This window comes from Panthera pardus, unplaced genomic scaffold, assembly GCF_024362965.1.
Source record: "Panthera pardus isolate Hobbes unplaced genomic scaffold, ASM2436296v1 HiC_scaffold_24, whole genome shotgun sequence".
NCBI lineage: Eukaryota > Metazoa > Chordata > Mammalia > Carnivora > Felidae > Panthera > Panthera pardus.
Genome location: NW_026526810.1, coordinates 127,570,073 through 127,591,122, shown reverse-complemented (window position 1 = coordinate 127,591,122; position 21,050 = coordinate 127,570,073). Strand labels below are relative to the sequence as shown.

Below are 21,050 nucleotides of genomic sequence, written 5' to 3'. Positions count from 1 at the left end.
CTGCCTTCTGGCCTCTCCTGGGTGAATCCCGGCATTGGCCTGAGGATGCTGGGCCCTGCACACATCCACACACACGGGCACTGATCTTACAGCAGCCCCGTCAGCCCAACTCTCTGGCTGCTTCTGCCCTTCCTGGGAGCTGGACGTAAGACCCCAGGGCTGCGCTAGGACCCAATCCACCCTCTGAATCCCAAACCCACCCCATGTTGAGGCCCCCCTTGGGCAAAAGGCTCCCTCTGACTTTCCCCAACTGCCTCGGGCCTCGTCGGAGGCGGTGGGCACTTACCTTACAGCTGGGGGTACAAGGCCGCATCGCAAGCTCAGCTCAGGCCTGTGGGGACTGGAAGCCCAGGAAGGGGACGGTGTCTGCATCCTGTAGCGGGGGGAGGAGGAGAGGGAGGGGCAACCTGGGACCGTGCCTGGCTACCCTCGGTTTCTGTACATTTGCCCATCTACGCTCACCCCCAGCCTGGAAAGTCCTCCCGGCCAGCAGCGTCCTGAAGCAATCCTTGTATCTCACACCGGGCTGGCCTGGAGCCAGAGCCCAGGGCCCAACAGCTGTTTGCTGACTGGCTAAACGAGCTGGCTGATGCCCAGGGGTTTAATTCGGGCGAGTCCAGCCATCCTTCCCTGGGCACACTGCTCATTGCCGTTCACGCTGGGGCTCTGTTTGAACTTTGTCTGTTTTATTCTCTGTTTCCCAAGGCCTAGAAGAGTGCTGACAGGCACTCAACAGATACGTATTTTTAATCAGCGTGGACGACACAGATGTGAATGGTTTGAATCTGGAGGACAGAGCAGAAGTATCAACAGACAAGAGCAATTTGCTATCTCTCGTGAGGAGATGAGCCTGGGGGGCTGTGGAAACGTGTATAAGGACTCTCTTGCCAGCCTAGGAAGTCAGAGGAGTCTTCCTAGAGGAGATGGGCTTTGAAGGATGAATAGGAGTTTGACCAGTGACTCCAGGAAATGGTATTCCAGGGATAAGAAGCAGAAGCAGGAAGGTGTGAGATCATTTTTGAAATGATACAGAGGTGGGAATGACGGGAACCAAGGGTGGGGTGGGGGAGGCAACAGATGACCAGGCCGAGGGGCAGACAGGGGCCACGGCCATGGGAGCGGAGGATGGTTGACAGCACAGTGCAGATTCTGTCAAAAGACAGGGCCTTCGGGAGAGAGGAGGGGGAGGTCTTCTGAACCCCATCTGGGAAGGGAGTTAGGCATTCATGGGGGGGGGGGGTGTCTGGCCGGCTGAGCAGGGCTCAAGCCTCTTGAGGAAAAAAGATGCCATTTTTGAAAGGGCTTTTATTAAATTCTCTGGCCACATTGCCACAGCCCTGGGGCGTGCCCACCAGGGAAAGGGCTCCGTCAGTGTTCTCCTGTGGCTGAAGCTGAACTTGTCCTTGTAGACGCTGAGCCGGCCTGGTGTTTGGCTGCTTCCGGAGGGACTCAGAACCTGGGGGGTGGGAGGGCCACTGCGGGCACTGGTAGCTGAGGGCAGTCTCCGGTGTAGGGATGGGGGGGTGGGGGTCGTCTCAACGCACACCCTGAGAAATGCTCCTGAGATGCTGGGAGGGGCCAAAACATCCAGCTCCGTCCTGGGGGCGCGGTGGGCAGCTGTGGCCAGGCCGCTCCTCCTAAGGGCAGTCCTGGGGAAAGTCAGCCCTTCCCACAAAAGACAGGACTGGGCGGGGCCAGGGCTGGAGCGGAAGGACCGGCCTGAAGGGCTGTGAGTGAACAGGCAGCCAGGCTTGGGCTCTGTTTGCCGCAGCTGGCTGGAGAGTCCCTTCTCTCTCTGAGCCTCAGTCTCCCCTTCTGTCTAACGAAGAACTTGGCCCCTCGAGCGCTCCTCACAGGATCTTCACAGCTGTTCTGCTGGGTTGGCCTGCGCATGCTCGGTATGTTGCAAATGAGTGTGCCAGGTGGGCATCCCATCCACGTTGGGAGCGTGCGCGTGTTCAGATGGGGGGCTCCTGCATGCACGTGTTGGGGGCTTGGTGAGCGAGCCGGAGCCCATTCTGCCCGCCTCCGCGCCAGCCAGGCTTTGAACGCTGCCACTGGAGGGGCCGGGGGGGGGGGGGGGGGAGCCCCGGCCTCAAAGGAAGTTGGGCTCCCGCACCACGAGGCAGGGCGGGCCCCCGCCCCCATCCAGGGGTCGGTACACGAAGTGGAAGTCGCGCTTGGGCTCGCTGCGCAGCAGGTAGCCTTTGATGCGGTGGGGCAGCGCCTCGTCCGCCAGCTGGAAGCAGCGCCCGTCGACCAGCACGAAGAGCCGGTAGTCCTGGGGCTGCAGCACCTCGAATTTCTCCGCGCACTGAGCGCACAGCGCCTCGGCCAGCGTGTCGGTCCGCGACGCCAGCGTCCGCGACTGCTGCTCGGGCTCCAGGAACGACACGCAGATGAAGTCCTGCGGGAGGGAGACGGAGGGGTCTTGCGTCACCGGGGGGGGGGGGGGCATCCCTTCTCAATCCCGTCTCACCCCCACCCCGACGCCGGGAGCTTGCACGGGCGCCGAGGGGCTGAGTGGCCTCGGACAAGTCCAATGCCCTCTCTGGGCCCCCGGCTCCTCTCTACACAGAGGGGGGACTGCAGGGGCGGGTTGGAAGTCGGGGGGTTGGAAGTAGGAGCACCTGCGGCTGACTCTGCCGTGTGACCTCCGCAAGGCAAGGTCCTTCTGTCTCTGAGCCTCGCCTCCCAACGGGCTGAGCATTCTGGGGGAGTCAGCCGGGGCGGGGTCTCGGCAATGAGGAGTGAGCACGCCCCCTGGTGGCCAGTCCGCGGGCTCATCCGTCACCCACTTCCTCAACAATTCCTCCCGACGCTCCCCCTGCATTCCCACCCCAGGCCCGACGCTGGGGCACCGAGGCTGGCATAAATAAAATCGAATGTGCAGACCCCAGGACCAGCAGCCCACGGTGCAGCTGGAGCTACTAAGGCTGGCGAAACAGTTCAGTCCTTAAGGCTGGAAAAGCCTGGGGATGGGGGGTGGAGGTTCCTCGTTGCAGGGGCAGGAGGGGGGCTTAGTGAAAGGGTAGGGGAGCTGGGCCTGAAGGCGGGTTTAGGACGGAGGGAGAGGGGCACCGCCCGAGCTAGGCGGGCAAGGGTGGGGCGATGCCTGTGGGACTGGGTATAGGAACACACGCACAAACCTGAACAGCATCTACACCTTCCAAGAGCCCCAGAGGAGGACCAGGTGGTGGAAGGATGGGCCCTTGAGTTCCTGCCTGGCTTTGAATCTGCTCCCATGCACTGTGTGACCTTGACCTCTCTGCGCCTCTATTTCCTCAACTCTAAACTGGGATGACACCAGTCCCTTACAACCTTGGCTGGGAGGAAGCAAACTAGCTCAGCGCCTGGAAGAGTCCTCTTTCCCCCCAGCACTTTGAGGGCAGGTAGGTAGCGGTGTGTGAGGGGCTGCCCCCTTGTGGAAGGCTGGTCGCAGTACAGCTGTCTGACCATAGGGAAGATGATGAGGACGAACAAGGCGACCGCGCCTTAAGAGTGATGATAACTATGGTTACAGGGTGGTGAGTGCAGACGAGGCGCTGAGAGGAAGCAGGGGGTGGTGCCCTCCCTGGACCCCGGAAATAGTGCTGCGGGGCTTCCTCATCCCCCATCCAAGCCTCTCTCTTACGCTTTACCTCCCCAGTGAGAGGCACTGATGCTCTGCCTGGTTTAGCACTGGGAACCTACAAAGTAGAAGCAAGAAGTGACCAATGCCATGGTCAGACATGGGCCAGCGGAGCCCCTGTTGCCAGAGTTGGTGGAGAGACGGGTGTTCCAGGAGGGGATGGGGAGCAGTGATGTGCTGGAGGCCGCCTCTACCAACTTACGCTGGCTCATAACCAGCTTGAGAAAGCCAATCGCATACATCTCTTTCCAATTCCAAGTTCGGCAATCCCAAGTTAGTAGACTGAAATTGGCCATGATGGGAGTATTTGCACCATGGAAATTGACAGAAGCTAAAATCAGAGCTGCCTTTTTTCTCCCCAGAAGCCAGTTGGTAAATATTATCAAGACATCATTGATAAGTGGTGGGGGATATCATCTTGGCAGCCTAGAACATGTACTTGGGGGGCAGAGCTCATCTGATCCACTGAGTCCCAAAGAGGGGCAGGGACTGCTCCTGGCCACATAGCAAGCTAGTACAGAGCTGGGTCCAGACCTCCAGGCTTTTGCCTCCCAGGCCTGGCCTCTATCTGTTACAGTGGGGCCATCTTGAAAGCCAGGGGTGGGGTTCAGGTCTAGTGTGCTCCAGGTGCCAAGGGAGTGAGACGGTAGAGTGTTTACAGCTCTGGATTGCTGCCTGGCCTGATGTTTTAATGTCTTCATTCTGCACACACCCCTATCCCAATCTGTCCCAGGCCCTGGGCTTGGGGCCCCTCAGACATGTGAGTCACGGGCCCTCCCTTCCATGGCAATGGCTTCATACACAGATGGTCACAACATGGTGTGATATATGCCATGGGGATATAATGGGGGAAGTAGCAGCAAGAAACACAGAGGAGGGCATCTAACCTGGGCCATAGGGAGTGGGAGACAGGTGGGGAGGTCGTTCAAAGAAGACTTCTCAGTGAAACTGAGGACAGGCTGTGGCAGCAGTGTGGGGCCAGAGGCTGAGTGCCAGGGAGTGGAGCTCCGCACGTTCAGGGAATCGGGGGCAGCTTGACCGGATGCAGCGTGGGGGTGTGTGGGGTGATGAGAGTGTAGGAGGCAGGATTCCCGCCGTCCATGGCTTGAATACTGAGTGTGTCTAGAGAGAGGTGGGGAGGGATGGTGGCTGGATTGGAGGGGCAGGCTAGGCGCAGAGGCACCTTGGCAGCATTTGTCCAGAAACAAAAGGGGCAAGGCCGTGGATCAGGCCGTGGGCTCCCCAAAGTGGGACTGGCAAGACTATGTCCATATCTCCAGGCCCAGCTGGGCACTAGGACATTAGGACACTGAAGACACTAAGGAGTGTTGGACAAAAGTCTCATTCCTTCCATCCTGTCTTGCCTGCTCAACTAAAACACCGATGCTGCCTGGAGAGACTTTTCTAAAGTATCCCGTCGATGTCGGGCTCCTGGGCTGGGGGGCCATGGGATTGGCGTCCGCGGGACCGTCCCGCCGGCCCCCACCCACCCTGAGTCCCACGCATCACCTGCACGGAGGAGCGCGAGGCCCGGGCCTTGTTGAGCGTGCGCCGGCGCTCCCAGCGGTGGATGGAGTCCTGCACCTCCATGCTCAGCTGCCGGGTCACCGTGATCTTGTCGTAGTTCTTGATGTGCTCCAGGGCCCCGTACGTGGTGGTCAGGTAGTAGGAACCTGCGGAGACCAGGGTGTGGAGGCTGAGCTGGGACCCCTCGCCCGCTTCTCCAAGCTCCGCCCACCGCCGCCGCCTGGGGCGCACCTGCAGCACTCTCCCCTGCGGAGCTGCAGCCCTGCGCTCACCCCTGCAAATGCACACGCTCCCTGAAGACCAGCGTTCCCCCTCCCCAACCCAGTCCCAGCTGTCAGGCTCTGCTCCAAGACTGTCTTTGGCTCCCCTTCCGGACAGAACTTATTTATCTTTTTAATGTTTATTTATTTTTGAGAGAGAGAAAGAGAGCGCGAGAGCGAGAGCGCACGTGCGGGGGGGGGGGGAGCGTGAGTGGGGAGGGGCAGAGAGAGAGACGGGGGGGGGGGGGGGGGGGGGGGGCAGAGGACCGGAAGCGGAAGCGGGCTTTGCCCTGGCAGCGGCGATCGAGATCGGATGCAGGGCTGGAACTCAGGAACTGAGATCATGACCTGAGCTGAAGTCTGTAGCTCAACCGACTGAGCCACCCAGGAGGCCCTCCCAGGACTTCCTGATTGAAGAGAGGAACCAGCCCCTTACTCTGATTTACACCATTATTAGTTACACCGTGAGTCATCTGCAGCCCCAAGCATGCCTGTTGCATTGGATGAAGCTGCCAACACATGTCTACAAATTCCACACCCATATGGAAAAAGTCCACACCCTGGCTGGGGAGGTTGTGATGCTAATGTCACAGCTAACACAGAACTTGGGCTGGCATCACGTATCAGAGAAGAGCCAATAAACCACGCATGCGCATCCCTTTGTAGTTGAGCTTAAAGCCAACTGTGCCAGGCACCCTTCCCTGGGGCCCCAGCCCTTGCTGCCCTGAGAGCCCATCTCCTCTAGCTGGCATGCCTCCAAGACCCTGTCCCCACCTGTGATCATGTCTCCCTGGCTAGTAACGGAGGAGCTGAGTGCAGTGCACTGACTGGGAGCGTTCAGGTTTGGAGTCAGAGAGCACAGTCCAGGTCTGTGCCCTTCAGCAGCCAACCCTGTGATCTCAGGGGAATTACTGTCCTCTCTATGCCTCAGTTTCTTCATTTACTTTTCCCAGAATGTTGTAAAAAGTAAATGAGATGAATACTGTCGAGTGCAGGGCTTAAACAAATGTGAGTAATGCAGGTAATTAGGTGACCTAAGGGAGATGCTCTAGAGGCTTCTCACCCTCTCCCAGACAACTTCCCCTTGACTTGGGGCCATGCCATGCAGTGCCTGCCAGGACCACTAGGTGGCAGGCAACCCCTCCCGCCGTGAGTTTGGGAGCTGGTTGTTCCCTTTGGGGAGAGTGTTGTCCTTTGATGGAGAAAACTCACTACCCCTTTTAAGATATTTGCACAGGGGCACCTTGGTGGCTCAGTTGATTAAGCGTCCAGCTTCACCTCAGGTCATGATCTCATGGTCCGTGAGATCAAGCCCTGTGCTGATGGCTCAGAGCATAGAGCCTGCTTAGGATTCTGTCTCCCTCTCTCTCTGTCCCTCCCCCACTCACACTCTGTCTCTCAAAAATGAATAAATGTTAAAAAAAATTTTTTAAATTAAAAAAAATGTTAAAATGTTAAATGTTAAAAACGTTTAAAAAATTAAAAAAAAATTTTTTTTTTTTAAATTTATTTTTGAGACAGAGAGAGACAGAGCATGAGCAAGGGAGGGTCAGAGAGAGAGGGAGACACAGAATCCGAAAAAGGCTCCAGGCTCTGAGCTGTCAGCCCAGAGTCCGATGCAGGGCTCGAACTCATGGACCGCAAGATCATGACCTGAGCCGAAGTCGGATGCCCAACTGACTGAGCCACCCAGGCGCCCCCCAAAAAAATTTTTTTAATAAAAAAAAAAGATATTTGCACAGCATGGCCAGCTGTCAATCAGTGCAGAGGAGATGTGGGCAAAGGGGACCATGGGGGTGCTTCTAGAAGAGGTTTGGATTTTGAGCTGGCTCCAGCCACGTGCACAGCAGCTGCCAGGGTCTCCCGTCTGCCCGTATTTGCCCAGATTTGTGGGAGCTGCAGAGAGAGAGGCTAGAAGGAGGCTGGGATCCGATCAGCCCAATGTTCAGGCGCTCTCTACTTCTTACAGGAAGTCCCTGATCTCTCATGCCTGATAAGCCTGCTTCAAAGAAAGCAGGACCCAATCACCGGTCTTTTTACCAAATTAGCAGCACTCAGAACCAGCTGAAAGAACATGAGGGTCTCAAAGAATGCAATCAGACTCGCAAGGCCTTTGGTTGAATGCAGGATGCTGGGGCACCCAGACAGTGTGAAAACCCCACATCTAGCCCAGCACATGTGCTTTCCCAAGCCGGAGACGTTACGGGACTTGTCCAAGGTCTCCAGCCAATCAGAGGCAGAACCGGGGCTGAAATCCAGCCTGCAAACCGCTCTTTTTACTACACTGGTATTAGTTCTCCTCTTAAGATGGAGGAACTGACGTTCTCTAGAGTGGGGGCTCCCTGAGAGCCTGCCCCGTCCCAGGCATCTCTGAGCTCCTCAGAGCACCCACCCCCCTGAAAGGCAGGCTCTTCTTTGTACCTGAGCCTCAGGGGCTTTGGGAACGGAGCACCCTGTGTGCCATACCAGCCAGTTAGGACAGGCGGCAAAGCTGGGGAAACGTAGGAACGCTGTCCCCCTCGCGCTCTGTCCCTCTGCCCCTCGGCCCAGTTACTTCTAGATGAAGGTCTGCTGGCTGTCAGACTTGAAGGGTGGATGCCCCGGCCCAAGCTGAAGACACCCACATCATCTCACTACCGGAGGCCTCGCCTATGAGGCCGGGCCTGTCCTGGGTGCTGGGACTTCCCACCTTGACTATCAGAGTAGGAACAGAGAGAGGTACAGGGAGGCCTCTTGGTGTATGCAGCATGACGTAAAGTTGGTCCTCTGGGCCTCAGAGCTGCCATGGGCAGGCTCTGTCACCAATGTCGGTGGGGGCCGGGAAGGGATGCTGGAAGGGGCTGTATACAGTGCATGGCAAGGCTGTGTGTGCCCTGCCCGCCTCTTTACTTCCAGCAAACACCTCAAGGATTCCTTAGAAATCTTCCCACGTTGGGGTGCCTGGGTGGCTCCACTGGGTAAGCATCTGACTTCAGCTCAGGGTTCGTGGGTTCGAGCCCCGCGTTGGGCTCTGTGCTGATAGCTCAGAGCCTGGAGCCTGCCTCAGATTCTGTGTCTCCCTCTCCCTCTCTGTCTCTCCCCAGTTTGTGCTCGCTCTCTCTCAAAATTAAAAAAATAAACCTTAAAAAAAAAAGGACCTAGGTTCTAAAAAAAAAAGAAATCTTCCCATGGAGCCAGAGACTGACTACTTAAGTTTGAAAGAGGGCAGGGTACAGGGTATTCAGGCAGCCTTGGGTCAGAAACTGTAAACTAAGACCTTTATGTATTTACTGGTACTTGCCTCGTCTCAAAAGCACTTAACATAGCCCAGAATAGACCAGCATTCCCGCCTGAAGGACCTTTGCTTTCCTACCCAAACCCCGGGTAGCCTCAGGAATAGAAAGAAGGATCCTAGGAGGCCATGGCAGGATTGTGGTGGGAATCACAGGCCCATTAGGAGAGGGTAGCTGGGCCAAGGACGTCCCTGCCCTCTCCCTGTTCAGCCGCTATGCCTGGCCTGGAGCCTCCTTTGGCCATAAAGATTCAGGCTGAGAAGGGAGTAGGAGTCATAGTGGCCAAGGCTTGGCTGACCACTGCTAGAGAGCAAGCCAGGACTCAGACCATGGCAGAGCCCCATGGTCTAGCTCCATTGTTCCACCCCTCAAGTGTTTTTCTCCAACACTGTCTCTAAGACACTTAAAAAACCTATGGGGTTGGGGCTAGTTCTTTAATAGGATTTGTAAGTGATTTCTTCCCAGGTACATCAGCAGCAGTGCCCTTGGTGGAAAATTTGAAAGATGGATAGGTGGGCTGGTGGATGGATGGATGGATGGATGGATGGATAGATGAAAGAAAGGGTGGGTGGATGGGTAGGTGCATAGGTATATGGGTAGATGAATGAATGCGTGGGTGGGTAGGTATATGGGTAGATGAATGGATGGATGGATGGATGATGGATGGATGGATAGACAGATGGGTGGGTGGATGATGGGTGAGTAGATGATGGATGGATGGACAGAGAGATACATGGGTAGGTGGATGATGGATGGATGGGTGGACGGGTGAGTGGATGGATAGGTGGATGGTGGATAGACGGATAGAAGGATGGATGGATAGATAGATTGGATAGATGGGTGGGTGGATGATGGAGGGATGGATGGATGTACTGGACAGCAGATAAGCACTGCTTAAGGAAGCCTGGCTTCCACTGAATTCCTACACCCTCTGGAAGACAGGTTGTTACAACTGCAGAATTTTTTTGAGAGAAGAGAGAAAGAGAGAGGGAGAGAGAGAGAGAGAACCCATGCAAGTGCACACACACATGAGTGGGGGAGGGGCAGAGGGAAAGGGAGAGAGAGAATCTTAAGCAGCCTCCATGCCCAGAGTGGAGCCCGACACAGGGTTAACTGCAGAACATTTTTAACTGAAGAGGAGAAAAAATAGCTCCGGAGGTCCCAGGGCCCTAGTCAAAGTTATATGGGACAGCAAACTTCAAGGCTTTACACGCTCCCCTGAGTTTCCAAGAACTCACAGAACCAGCCATGTCACACTGTCACCCCAGAGGCCAACACACGCTAAAAATGCAAACAGATGTAAATGGGCCAGCTTATCTCAAGAACCACAAGGCCCAAAGGGGACACTCGAGCCCCGAGAGTCTCACTTCGTCCTTTGGGGCTGACATGTCAGAGCTGATATCTGGGCTGTCTGCACCTCAAGGATTGTTGGTGGAGGAGTGGCCAAGGCAAAGTGGGTGGGGGGGAAGTGGTGGGAAGGAGGAAAGGGGAAGGGAAACTGAGCATGGGGTGAGCAAACATGCCTCTGCCGTCATCCTATTCGGGAGTGCAGGTTCCATGTCCCAGCAGTAACCTTCTCTGACGGACACAGGACCTGGCCACGGCTGAATGAGGAGGGGGCCGACAGTTCCCAGGGCCACCCCTGTCTAAGAACTGATCATTATTCCCTGCTCAGACTCCTCCCCTTGATGGGTCCACCCACTGATTCAGCCTCATCTTTTATGCTACCAGCAAATGCTGTTCTCTCTGTGAAGAATGCCTCTCCCACTTCTTTCACGGTCTGGCTCCTCTCCAGCCCTCAACACTCAGCTCAGGTATCACCTCCTCCTGGAAGCCCTCCCTGACTGCACAGCCTGGGCCCCGCGCGCCTATACACTGGGGACTTCCCATCATTCCAGCATCCGTCAAGCAGTGGTGACAGGGTCTCTTTACTGGCCCAGCTCCCCTGCTGGTCTGTGAGCTCCCGCAGGACAGGGCCCGTGTCCAGGCCCTGTGTCTTGTCCTCGGGGCTCAGTGGAATCTGGCATCCGGGAAGTTGCTTGTCGGGCTGTGCAGCGGACCCTGGCAGCCTGGAGAGGGGCCTGGGGTGGGGACTCACCCTCGCCCAGCTGCAGGGCAGGGTCCATGAGCTCCATCATGTACTCCACGTTGAGGAGCATCTCCGTGAGGTTGCTGCGGGCCAGGACGTACATGAGCACGGGCAGGAAGTCGTCTGCGCCGTAGGGCTTCCCTGGGAGGGGAGAGGGTGCAGAAAGTAGTGAGTGTGAGGTTCTCCTTGTGAGCCATTCTCTGCCCTCGGGAAGAGGACAGCGGTTCGCTGGGTGGGGGCCGGTCTCCCCTGGAAGAGGAACCTTGCAGCTTTCTTATGACTCAGGACAGGGGCAACCTGGGACCAGCCTTCTCAGGGATGTCTGAGACACAGTCCAGGGTTAGGAACAAGGAACTGAGAGAGCCACCCTCCACCGGAGTGGTCAAGTCCCAACCCCTCCCTCTTCCCCAGCTCTTCCCCCTCAATGCCCCGGGCTGCTTTTTTTTTTTTTTTTTTTTTTAAGATTTTATCCCTAAAGTAATCTCTATACCCAACGTGGGGCTCGAACTCACAACCCTGAGAATGAGTTGCACCCTCCACGGACAGAGCCAGCCAGGTGCCTCCCACCCTCGCTGCTTGCTTGACAGTCAAGTTCATATCACACTTATTCAGGAAGCCACCCAGAAGCAGCTAACAGTGACGTATTCGGGAGGGTCCCCTGTCCCTTTTAACAACTTCTCCCTCTGCATCTGCAAAACAGAAAGCCCTCCCTCAATCAGTACTCCGTGGTTGGAAATCCCACCATTCAACCTTCACTGTATTGGGTTAAGCAGGGCCCTGACCTGAGGGGTTCTTTTAACACGTAAATACCTCTGAAAGGAATAACTCATCACTTCTGCTTTTGTGGGAGATGTTCTCATGGTTCAGAGGATCTTGACAATAATAGATGCCTTGGGGAAGAGACAAGGGTGGACAGTGGGCCTATGAGATGCCTTCCCTGTTGGGCTCCGGGATGGCTCTGGTGACTGACTGGCAATACAAAGGCACGGGCTGGATGTGGAGGGAAGAATTCCTACAAGGACAGAATCCCCTGGAGTCCCTCAGTTGGCACATTGGCATTCCCCCCCCTCTTTTTTTTAATGTTTATATATTTTTGAAGGGAGAGAGAGAGCGTGAGTGGGGGAGGGGGAGAGAGAGGGAGACACAGAAGCGGAAGCAGGCTCCAGGCTCCGAGCTGTCAGCACAGAGCCCCACGCGGGGCTCAAACCCACGAGCTGTAAGATCATGACCTGAGCCGTTGTCAGATGCTTAACTGACTGAGCCCCTCAGGCGCCTCAGGAGGAGTCTTGCTCATAAGGGCCCACCTGCTCGCTCATTCATTCATTCATTCATTCACTTAAGCCCTCGTACTAACCACCCTATTCCTTGGGTGTCACCTGCCCAGGTAATAAGACCTGATTTTTTCTGGATTCCAGCAGGGACCAGAAAGATGTGAGTAAAAGATATGGTGTGACAGAGGTTTGAGAAGAGTGGAAGCTCAGTGTTGAGTTTAGCAGCCCCTCCGGAGGCCCTGTGTCCCGCTGCCCGTGCCTGCACAGGCCGCCCACCCCTGGGTGCCGGGAGGCACGATCGAGCCGCGCTTCCGTGGGCTCCGTGTGTCCACGCCTCTCCAGCACAGGCCAGCGCGCTCCTCCTATGTCCTCCACGCTCCCCACGGTACAGTGCTGGCACCGCGGGGGCCTCTGACGATGTCTCTCCCATGGGGGCCCCTTCTGCTTACAACCCATCCTTGGTCGTTTTCCCAGAGAACAGTGTGCCCTGTGGCCGGCTTCCTGGCCACACTCAGTTCCTACATCTGCAAAATGGGGCCAGCAGCACGAGCCCTGATGGCCTTTCGGGGTTTTTGAGAGAATAAGGTGAGCAAAACAGCAAAGTGTTTGGTACCTGTAAAGTGCTACGGAAAAGTGAGCTATTACTGACGTCTCTGTTCTGCTGTCTCAAGGGGCCTCCGTTTTCCCACCTGTGAAATAAACAGGCTGAAGGGGTTGGTAACACACAGCACTGAAAAGCAGAGTCGGACCCAGAGTGTGAGCCTCAGTGCACTTCTTACCAGCTGTGTCACCTGGGCTAACTGCTTGACCTCTCTGAGCCTGTATTTCTAGTCATGCATGATGTGCCACAGATTACACGACATCCCATAGGATTTTGGTGAGAATTCTATACAAGGATTTAAGGATTTACCCATAGCACTCCCACATGCTCCCATGGAAATGCCTTCTTCCCATTCCAGTTCTGTGTGTGTGTGTGTGTGTGCGCACAGGTGTGTGTTTAATGTTTATTTACTTATTTTGAGGGGGGGAGGGGTAGAGAGAGAGGGAAAGCAAGAATCCCAAGCAGGCTCCGCACTGTCAGCACAGAGCCTGGTGCAGGGCTCAAACCCATGAACCATGAGATCATGACCTGACCCGAAATCAAGAATCAGACACTTAACTGTCTGAGCCAACCCGGGCACCCCTGCAGCTCTGTGTTCCGAGGCTCTCTGGTTATTTGTTTCAAAATTCCTGTCCCGTCCCTACACAAAATTAGTCTGTTTTGGAGAAAGCTCTCCCCTAAACCTTTATAAGTAGGAGACACAACCAACGAGTTCCTGGGGAAAGATTTTGTGCCGGGAGATGTTTTTCATGCTGATAATTTAATTATTAGAATCCTGGCCTACAGGAGATTCTTTTCTTGTTTGAGTTACGAGTTAGGAACTGATGTGAAACAGTCCTGTGCCTTTTGGAATGCACCTATAACTCACGCACCGGCTTAGAGCTGATTGAATTTTTACTGTGCCTCCTAGAACACTGATTTCATCCTGGTATTGTGTTAATAGCTCACCAAGGGATACAATCAGGCAAGCAAATTTGCTTTTGAGCTGTGGTTCTCCGCCGGGGTGGTTCTGCCCTTCAGGGGCCACTTGGCAGTATCTGGAGTCCTTTTGGGTTGTCACATCAGAGTGGGGGTGCTACTGGCACCTGCGATGCCCAGGACAACCCTCCATCATAAAGATTTACTCAGCCCCAAATGTCTATAGTTCTAAGGGCCAGAAGCTCTGCTTCCGGGGGCAGTGACTTTCAGCAAGAAGGATGGTCCAGCTCTGGCCCTCAGTTTAGGATTCAGAGGCCCTCCGGACTGCAGCTCTGTGCCTTGTGGGGGATAGAATGTGGTTCATGTGTTTCTTTGTCTCCCCATGCTCTCCCTGGGAAGCCTGGCCAATGCTCAGGAAGGGCTTTGGGGCCCACTTCCTCAGTCTCCAGCACATTCTGCTTAGCCACCTACTGCAAGGGCTCCCGTGATCCCACGACTGTCCCTCCAGCTACCCGTGAACATCCCCTTTCTGTCTCCCCGGGACACAGAGCAGGGCACAGCAGCGGTGAGCAGGAAGGGGTGCCTCCCCAAGTTCCCCAGGCTCCGGTGGACCTTTACAGACACCCCACGAGTCCTTCCCCTCACCAGGGGCCAAACCAAGTGTTTCATCATTTCCTGGAAACCAGCCCTGGCTGCAAACTTTCCCATTTCTGTCAAGGAGCCCACAGCTCCCTGCCCCCCGTCCCAGGGTGCAAGGCCTGGGAGTCCCCTTCTTCCTCTGGGGTTCTCTGTTCCCTGTGGCCAGGCAGGTCAGAGCCCCAGACGAATCTTCCTTCTAACTGCTTCCTGCACTCACATTTTGCTTTTTCCAGCCCTACTTCCCTATGCCTGCCCTCCCAGCAGGGTCTCTGTCCTCTGACCCACTCTGTCCACTAACCCATCTCCTGCGAGTATAGCTCTGATCATGCTATTTCTCTTCTCAAGAACCATCAATGGCTCCCCCCTGCTTAGAGAATCAGGTCTGGATCTCTTATCCTGACATTCAAGGCCTTCCACAATTAGGCCCATAAACACCTGTCCAGTATGATTACTTTCTTCCAGCCACACTGTCTAGTTGATGGCCTGAGAACAAGTCACCTGCATTCTGGCCCCTTGGTATTTGCCACAGTCACCTATCGTGCATGGCTTGTCCTTACCTTCCCCCTCCCACACAGCACCAACATTTGTGGGCCATTCTAAAAGCAAAGCATATTTTATAAATATTATACCAATGGATTCCTAAAACAACTCTGTGAGGTGGGTTAGATCCATTGTGCCCACTTTATAGATGAGGAAAGTGAGCCCCAGTGAAGTTAAGCTACTTGCCTAAGGTTGCATGGCCAGGATGTGGCGAACCAGGACTTGAATCCAACTTTTTCTTACCCACAATCCCAGGTACCTGGTACTTCAACATTCTTCCTTCAAGTTCCACCTCCTCCACGAAGCCCTCCTAGACTGCCCCCAGCCACCACCGCTTACTCTATATTCCAACTTCCAGCTCAGAACGACATGCTGCCTTCATCACCTTCTCACACAAATTCCTCCGTGCTGAATCACGGGCCATTCCCCGAACTCCATTCCTTGTGCCTTTGCACACCCATTTCCCTCTGCCGGGGACACCTTCCCTAGCTCTCCCGAACAAACTTCTCCTTCTTTGCCCTCTCCCGCATCCTCAGGCACAGGTGAGCACTTCCAGCTCCCAAACACCTCGACTTCAGAGCCTGCCCCTTTCCTTGGACTATGAGCTCCTCGAGGGCCAGGACAGAGGCTGGGTGAGCTTGGGCAAGTCTCTTAACCTTTCTGAGCCTCTGCCCCATCACTGCCTTTCCAGTCCCCAGCACAGGGCTTGGGATATTGGACATTGACAACGGACTGAATGGAGCCACGTGTGTGCTCCCACTGGCCTCCGCTCTGTCCTGTCCAGGGCTGGGGCCATGGTCAAGGATACTAGGATCCTCTGTGGGTCTTAGACAGCGGTGAGCTGGGAAATGGCCAACAACTGCCTCTCCGAAGGGAAAAATAAGCTCCGATTTGCAGGGTTTGCCAATTTCTGTGGTGTAAATATTTCCACAGTGGCCCATTTCAAGCTACCGACACGAACGTGGAACGGGAGAGAGGCACATGATTAGCTCTCATGGCATGACCGCTGACTCAGGACACCAGCGGCCCTGGATTCATCAAGCCCAATCTCACTGTGAGGAGGCCGAGGTTCAGAGACCAGAGAAATTTGCTCGAAGCCCCACAGCCGGTTAGTGATGGATCTATGACTAGAATCTGGGTCTCTCTTCGCTGATGTAGGTGGGAAAGGCCCACACAGACTCTCTGACTTGATAGCTACTTGCAGACGAACATAAGCCGCAAGCATTGTTTAAATGCTCCAGCTCTCTGATATTCCAGGGCTAGGTAGGGCTGCGGTCTCCTTCCCGTGAAGCCAGGAGCCCAAGGCATGAGCTCAGCCTGTGCACAGGGGGCCTCAGCCAGCAGCACTGGGATACGGAGGCACAGCTCCAAAGTAATTCTCCGTGATCAGAACATCTGGCTTGCACGGGTCAGAGACCGCGTCCATCAGGCTGTGCCTCCCAGAGCCCTGCTGGGCCACAGCCTGCAGTGCCTGGTGATTTCTGCTTTCTTTTCGTGCCAAAGTCACATCCGTTTCCCATCAGTAGGTATGGGGAGTGGGGGGCGGTGGGCAATCACACTTTAAAGGGCTGGCTTGGTGCCTCGTGCATATTTCATCGGCGGGCAGGTTTTCGAGGAGAGTTCTGATAAAAAGGCGCTGAATGCGCTCGCCTCGTGCAGACCGTGTGAGTACTGCATCAGGAAGCCCCCAACTCTGTCCCTTCACTGTGTGATCTGGGGCCGCTCACTCTGAGCCTCAGTCTTCTCATGTAAAAACAGGCTGATGATAAAACTCACTCAGACTTCAGACTGGGGGCGCCTGGGTGGCTCAGTCGGTTGGGCGTCCGACTTCAGCTCAGGTCATGATCTCACAGCTCGTAGTTCAAGCCCCGCGTCGTGCTCTGTGCTGACAGCGCGGAGCCTGGAGCCTGCTCTCTGCTCCTCCTGGAGCCTTCTCTCTGCCCCGCCTCTGCCCCTACTCACACTCTGTGTCTCTTGCTCTCTCTCAAAAATAAATAAACATTAAAAAAAAAATTAATTCAGATTGTCACGCCAGGTTGCTGTGAACCTCAAGTGAGCGGCTGGGTTAAAAATTAGGTTTTAGATCATTTGTCAATGATCTAAATGAGCAGTTGGCCTATCTTTCTGTAAAGGGCCAGGTAGTAGTTATTTTTAGTTTCGAGGGCTATGTGGTCTCTATCCCAACTACTCGATTCAGCAGTTGTAACAAACGCAGCCATAGACACTGTAAATGAATGGGTGTGGCTGTTTCTATGAGTTTATTTACAAAATCAAGTAGGGGGCCAGAGTTGGCCTGCAGGCCATAGTTTGCAGACTCCTGATCTAGATAGAGGAAGGGTGTATCATCTTACTATAACTGTCCCTCCAAATTGTTGACCGGGCTCTTACTGAAAGTAGTGGCTGATGCAATAGTCCTGGGGCAGACAAGGTACAGGACTGTGATGTGCTTTGACTCTTACCTTCCGCCATGATTCCCACTTAAAGTCACTTCCTTCCTCCAGGAAGTATTAGCTGAAGACCCCCACTTCCCACAAACTAGGTTAATGCCCCTATGATGGGTTTCCCCTGCCCTGTCCCTAAAGAATGGGAAAACGGATACTGTGCATTAACTCAGAGAGGCCTCCCCTGACCACCCAACGCAGAGCGGCAAACACCTCTGACATTCCCCAGACCCTTCTCCGTGTTTGGTTCAGCCTGCCGGCACGTTTCAGCATCTAATGACATAGTTTATGCTTCTGGTTCCTTATTTATTACCTGCCTCGCCTCATAGAATGAAAGCTTTGTGAAGGCAAGGGTTTCATCGTGCTCACTGTTCATATCCAGTATTTCCACTGTGCCTGACCTGCACTAGGTTCTTTTTTTTCTAATGTTTATTTACTTTTGAGAGACAGAGAGAGAGAGAGAGACAGAGACAGAGTGTGAGCGGGGGAGGGGCAGAGAGAGAGGGAGACACAGAATCAGAAGCACGTTCCAGGCTCTGAGCTGTCAGCACAGAGCCCGATGCGGGGCTCAAACCCATGAACCTCGAGATCATGACCTGAGCCAAAGTCGGACGCTTAACTGACTGAGCCACCCAGGCGCCCAGGGAAGCCTTTCATTAAGGGGTATTTTAGGCAGAACTTGGCTTCTCTGGTTGATTCACAGTGGGAGCTGGCCTGCTCTTCTCTCCCTCCACTGTCCCCTGCAAGTGGCCCTCAGCTATGTCTGTGGCCTCTGGGGAGCTCTTGGCTGCCAGTTTGAAAACCACTGGTCTAGTCTGAACTACTCCCAGCTGCACAGCTGAAAGAGCGGGAGCCCAGGGAGGAGGGAAGAGGGGTGGAGGGTTCCCCGCAGTCTGTGGCTGACGTGGGATGAGAAGCCAGCCCTCCGCCCACTGAGCCCCCCTCCAAAGCTGCCCCGTTGGGTCATGTGGGCTTTCTGCAAATGCCACTTAAGCCTCAGTTCTGCTTTGAGCCACACCGCATCCCCGAGGAAATTACTCCAGCTCACCAGCTTCCTCTTCAGAGAGCTCAGCCCGCGAGCCAGTCCAGCCACACAGGCCACGGGCTCGGAGCCCTGCAGCCCAAAGTCCCAGCCTGGCTGGAAAAGGCGCGAGGCCTCCTCTGACTCGGGCCTGACTTCTCTGAGGTCCTCGCTGACCCCAGGACACCCCAGAGAGGGAGGACAGCGCGCGGTTGGGCGCGGGACCTGGCTCCACTCGCCTGCTCGGGGATGACGCTGAGTGTGCTGCCCAGCCTCGCTGAGCCTCAGTTTCCTCGGCTCTAAAGTGGGGGCAACAATAGTGTCTACACCTCAAGAAGTGGTTCTGAGGATTCGGTGGCAAGACAGGTGGGCAGTGATGAACACGGTGCCCGTGGGGCTACCGGCATGTGAGAAATGCCAGCCAGGAGGGCAACGTGTCTTCTAATGCTCAGAGCACGACATCTTAGAGGGCCCGGGCGCCATTTCTGTTGTGCGGTGGGGGGCGTAAAAGCAAGGTTGTGCTTTGCTTCCAGGCCTGGCCCTGTGTTCTCTCTCTCTCTCTCTCTGTCACCTGGATGTCAATGCCCAGGAGGATTCAGACAGTCTCCCTCGGCCTGGATCCCTGAATGACTCCATGCAGCAGAGCCCCGCCCCCACCCCCCTCCCACCCCCTTCTCCATCCGCTTGGACTTACATGAGTGAGAAATGCACTTTTATTGGGTAAGAGATCGCAGGGATTAGCAACATAGCTATAATACATAGCAATATATATATAATATATAGCAATATGTTAGCAAATATAGCAGCAAGTATTTTCCTTAACTAATGACCTATTTATCTACCTATCTATATCTCTTTCAAGAAGACTAAAAAGAAATCCAACAAGATACTCATCATCTTTTTTCAACAACAAACATTATTAGTGACTTCTGTATCAGAAATCGGAGGAGACTTTTTTTTTAACATAGATTTAAAAAAAACCCAGGAGCCTGACCTCCCTCTGTGTCCCCCTGACCCCTGGTCAATGGCACAGGCTCCCCGGGGTCTGCCCTCGCAGCCTCTGCCCCCACCTGAACCAGCTATAGATTCCCAGCTAGCTCTGCGATGCCTGCAAGTGGGGTGAATGGTGAGGGGCTAGAGGGGCTCCAGGACCCTCAGACCACCATCCCTTTGGCCCTTACATCCAAACACCTGGCTGCTGGACACCCCTCCCCCAGGGTCAGGGGCCAGGTTCCATCTCGTGCGGCGTGGCATCTGGGTGTTTACACGGACTACTGAAGGCACAGAAAAAAGGCAACCTCTTGGCCATCATTGCCCCCCTCCTGTTGCCTCCTCTCCATCAAAAGAAGGTTCTTTCTGTTCTTTTGGAAAGCGCCCCGCATACGTACACACCACACTCCTCCCTCCTTCCTCCCTCTTGCATTTTGGGGCGGGGCTCTCAGGCTTGAATCTATTTCTCCTCAATGGCGGGGCCAACCCTGTTCTTTGACACTGAGAAGGTTCTTAGACTTTGAGAAGGTGGGAAGAGCTTGTTTGTGGAAGCAACAGGAGAAATGATTCTAGAAGTTCTGGCTGCTCTCCCCAAGCCTCATGAAGTCCATGAGCAACCCAGTCTGCTCCTTGCTGCAGGATGGATAGCCAAGCTTACCCAAAGCCATTTGTCTCCACGAACACCTGCTCTGCCTGACTCAGGCCCCTAAACTTGCTACCGTAGAGGAAGCACGTGACTGGGATTCAGGAACATTGGGATCTGTCCCTAGGCTGGCTGCTGCCTATAGTCACAAAAGCACAGGCTTTGGAGTGAGGAACTGTTGGCTTCAAATCCTGGTCCTTTTGTACCCTGGGCATAAAGAACAATACCCTTCTGGGAAAGACGGCCCGGCCAGTTAACTCAGACGTCTCCAAGTTCAGTCCTTCTCTTTGTGCTCCAGTGGGCCTTGCCAGCATCCAGGCCACAGGGACACCACAGGCTATTGCCAGTGTCATGTCAGAGGTAGGCAGGTGGGGCTTCTTCCCTGGAGATGAGGGGGCTGGTGTGGGGGTGGGAGTGGGAGGGAAGGGCTGTTTTCGGCTTTGAGTGGGTCAGTGGTAGAGGTAGGCGGGACCCAAGCTGGAGTGTGCCTTTCCACAGGGTCACCGATAGCTCCCAGAGTTTCCATGCAGGGCTGCTGGTCTGCGGACCACACTTTCGAGCAGCAAGCCTCTGGAAGCATCTGGCAGGAGGGAGGTGTCAGCTGAGTGTCTGGGGATAGGGGGCTGGGTCCTAAGATCGCAGAATGTCGAAGTCAGAAGAGAATTTAAGAGTCAGTCGGGATCTGGCTGAAAGTGCATAACCTCAATCTAATCATGAGGAAACATCTGACAAACACAAAATGAGGAACTTTCATCAAAAAGAACCAACGGTGAGGGGGTGGGGTGGTGGGAGGGAAACCTGTATTCCTGCAAAACATCAATGTCATAAAAAAGCAAAGAAAGAAAGGCTGTGGAAATGTTGCAGGTTAAAGGAGGTAAGAGACACATGACAGCTAATTGTGATACCTGACTCCTGACCGGATCCCGAACGGGAGGAGGAAAAGCCAGCAAGGACCTTATTAGCTCCAGTGACAACCCGGAATGCAGAGGGTGGCCGAGGTAAAAATATTGTATCAGCGTGAATTCACAAAGTGGACAACTTTACTGTGGTTATGCAAGGGAATGTCCCTGTTCTTAGAAAAGTATCTAGGGGTAAAGGGCCAAGATGTAAGTAACTTCAGCTCAGATGATTCAGGAAGAACATTATGTATGCACAGAGAGAGTGTTTAAGTGATAAAGCCAATGAAACAAGATGTTAACAATCCACA

At 54.7% G+C, this 21,050-nt stretch overlaps 1 protein-coding gene across 1 annotated transcript in view; it reads right to left on the bottom strand.

Moving 5' to 3' along the window:
* Positions 1-738: 738 nt before the first annotated feature.
* Positions 739-21,050, bottom strand: part of RIN3 (Ras and Rab interactor 3) — a 123,799-nt gene continuing 103,487 nt past the window's right edge. The window contains exons 8-10 of the mRNA XM_053889724.1: positions 10,789-10,920; positions 5,141-5,304; positions 739-2,407 (exon numbers count right to left, since the gene is read on the bottom strand). Coding sequence (XP_053745699.1) covers positions 2,096-2,407; positions 5,141-5,304; positions 10,789-10,920 — 608 coding nt within the window. The 3' untranslated portion in view covers positions 739-2,095. The remainder of the gene's footprint in view (positions 2,408-5,140; positions 5,305-10,788; positions 10,921-21,050) is intronic.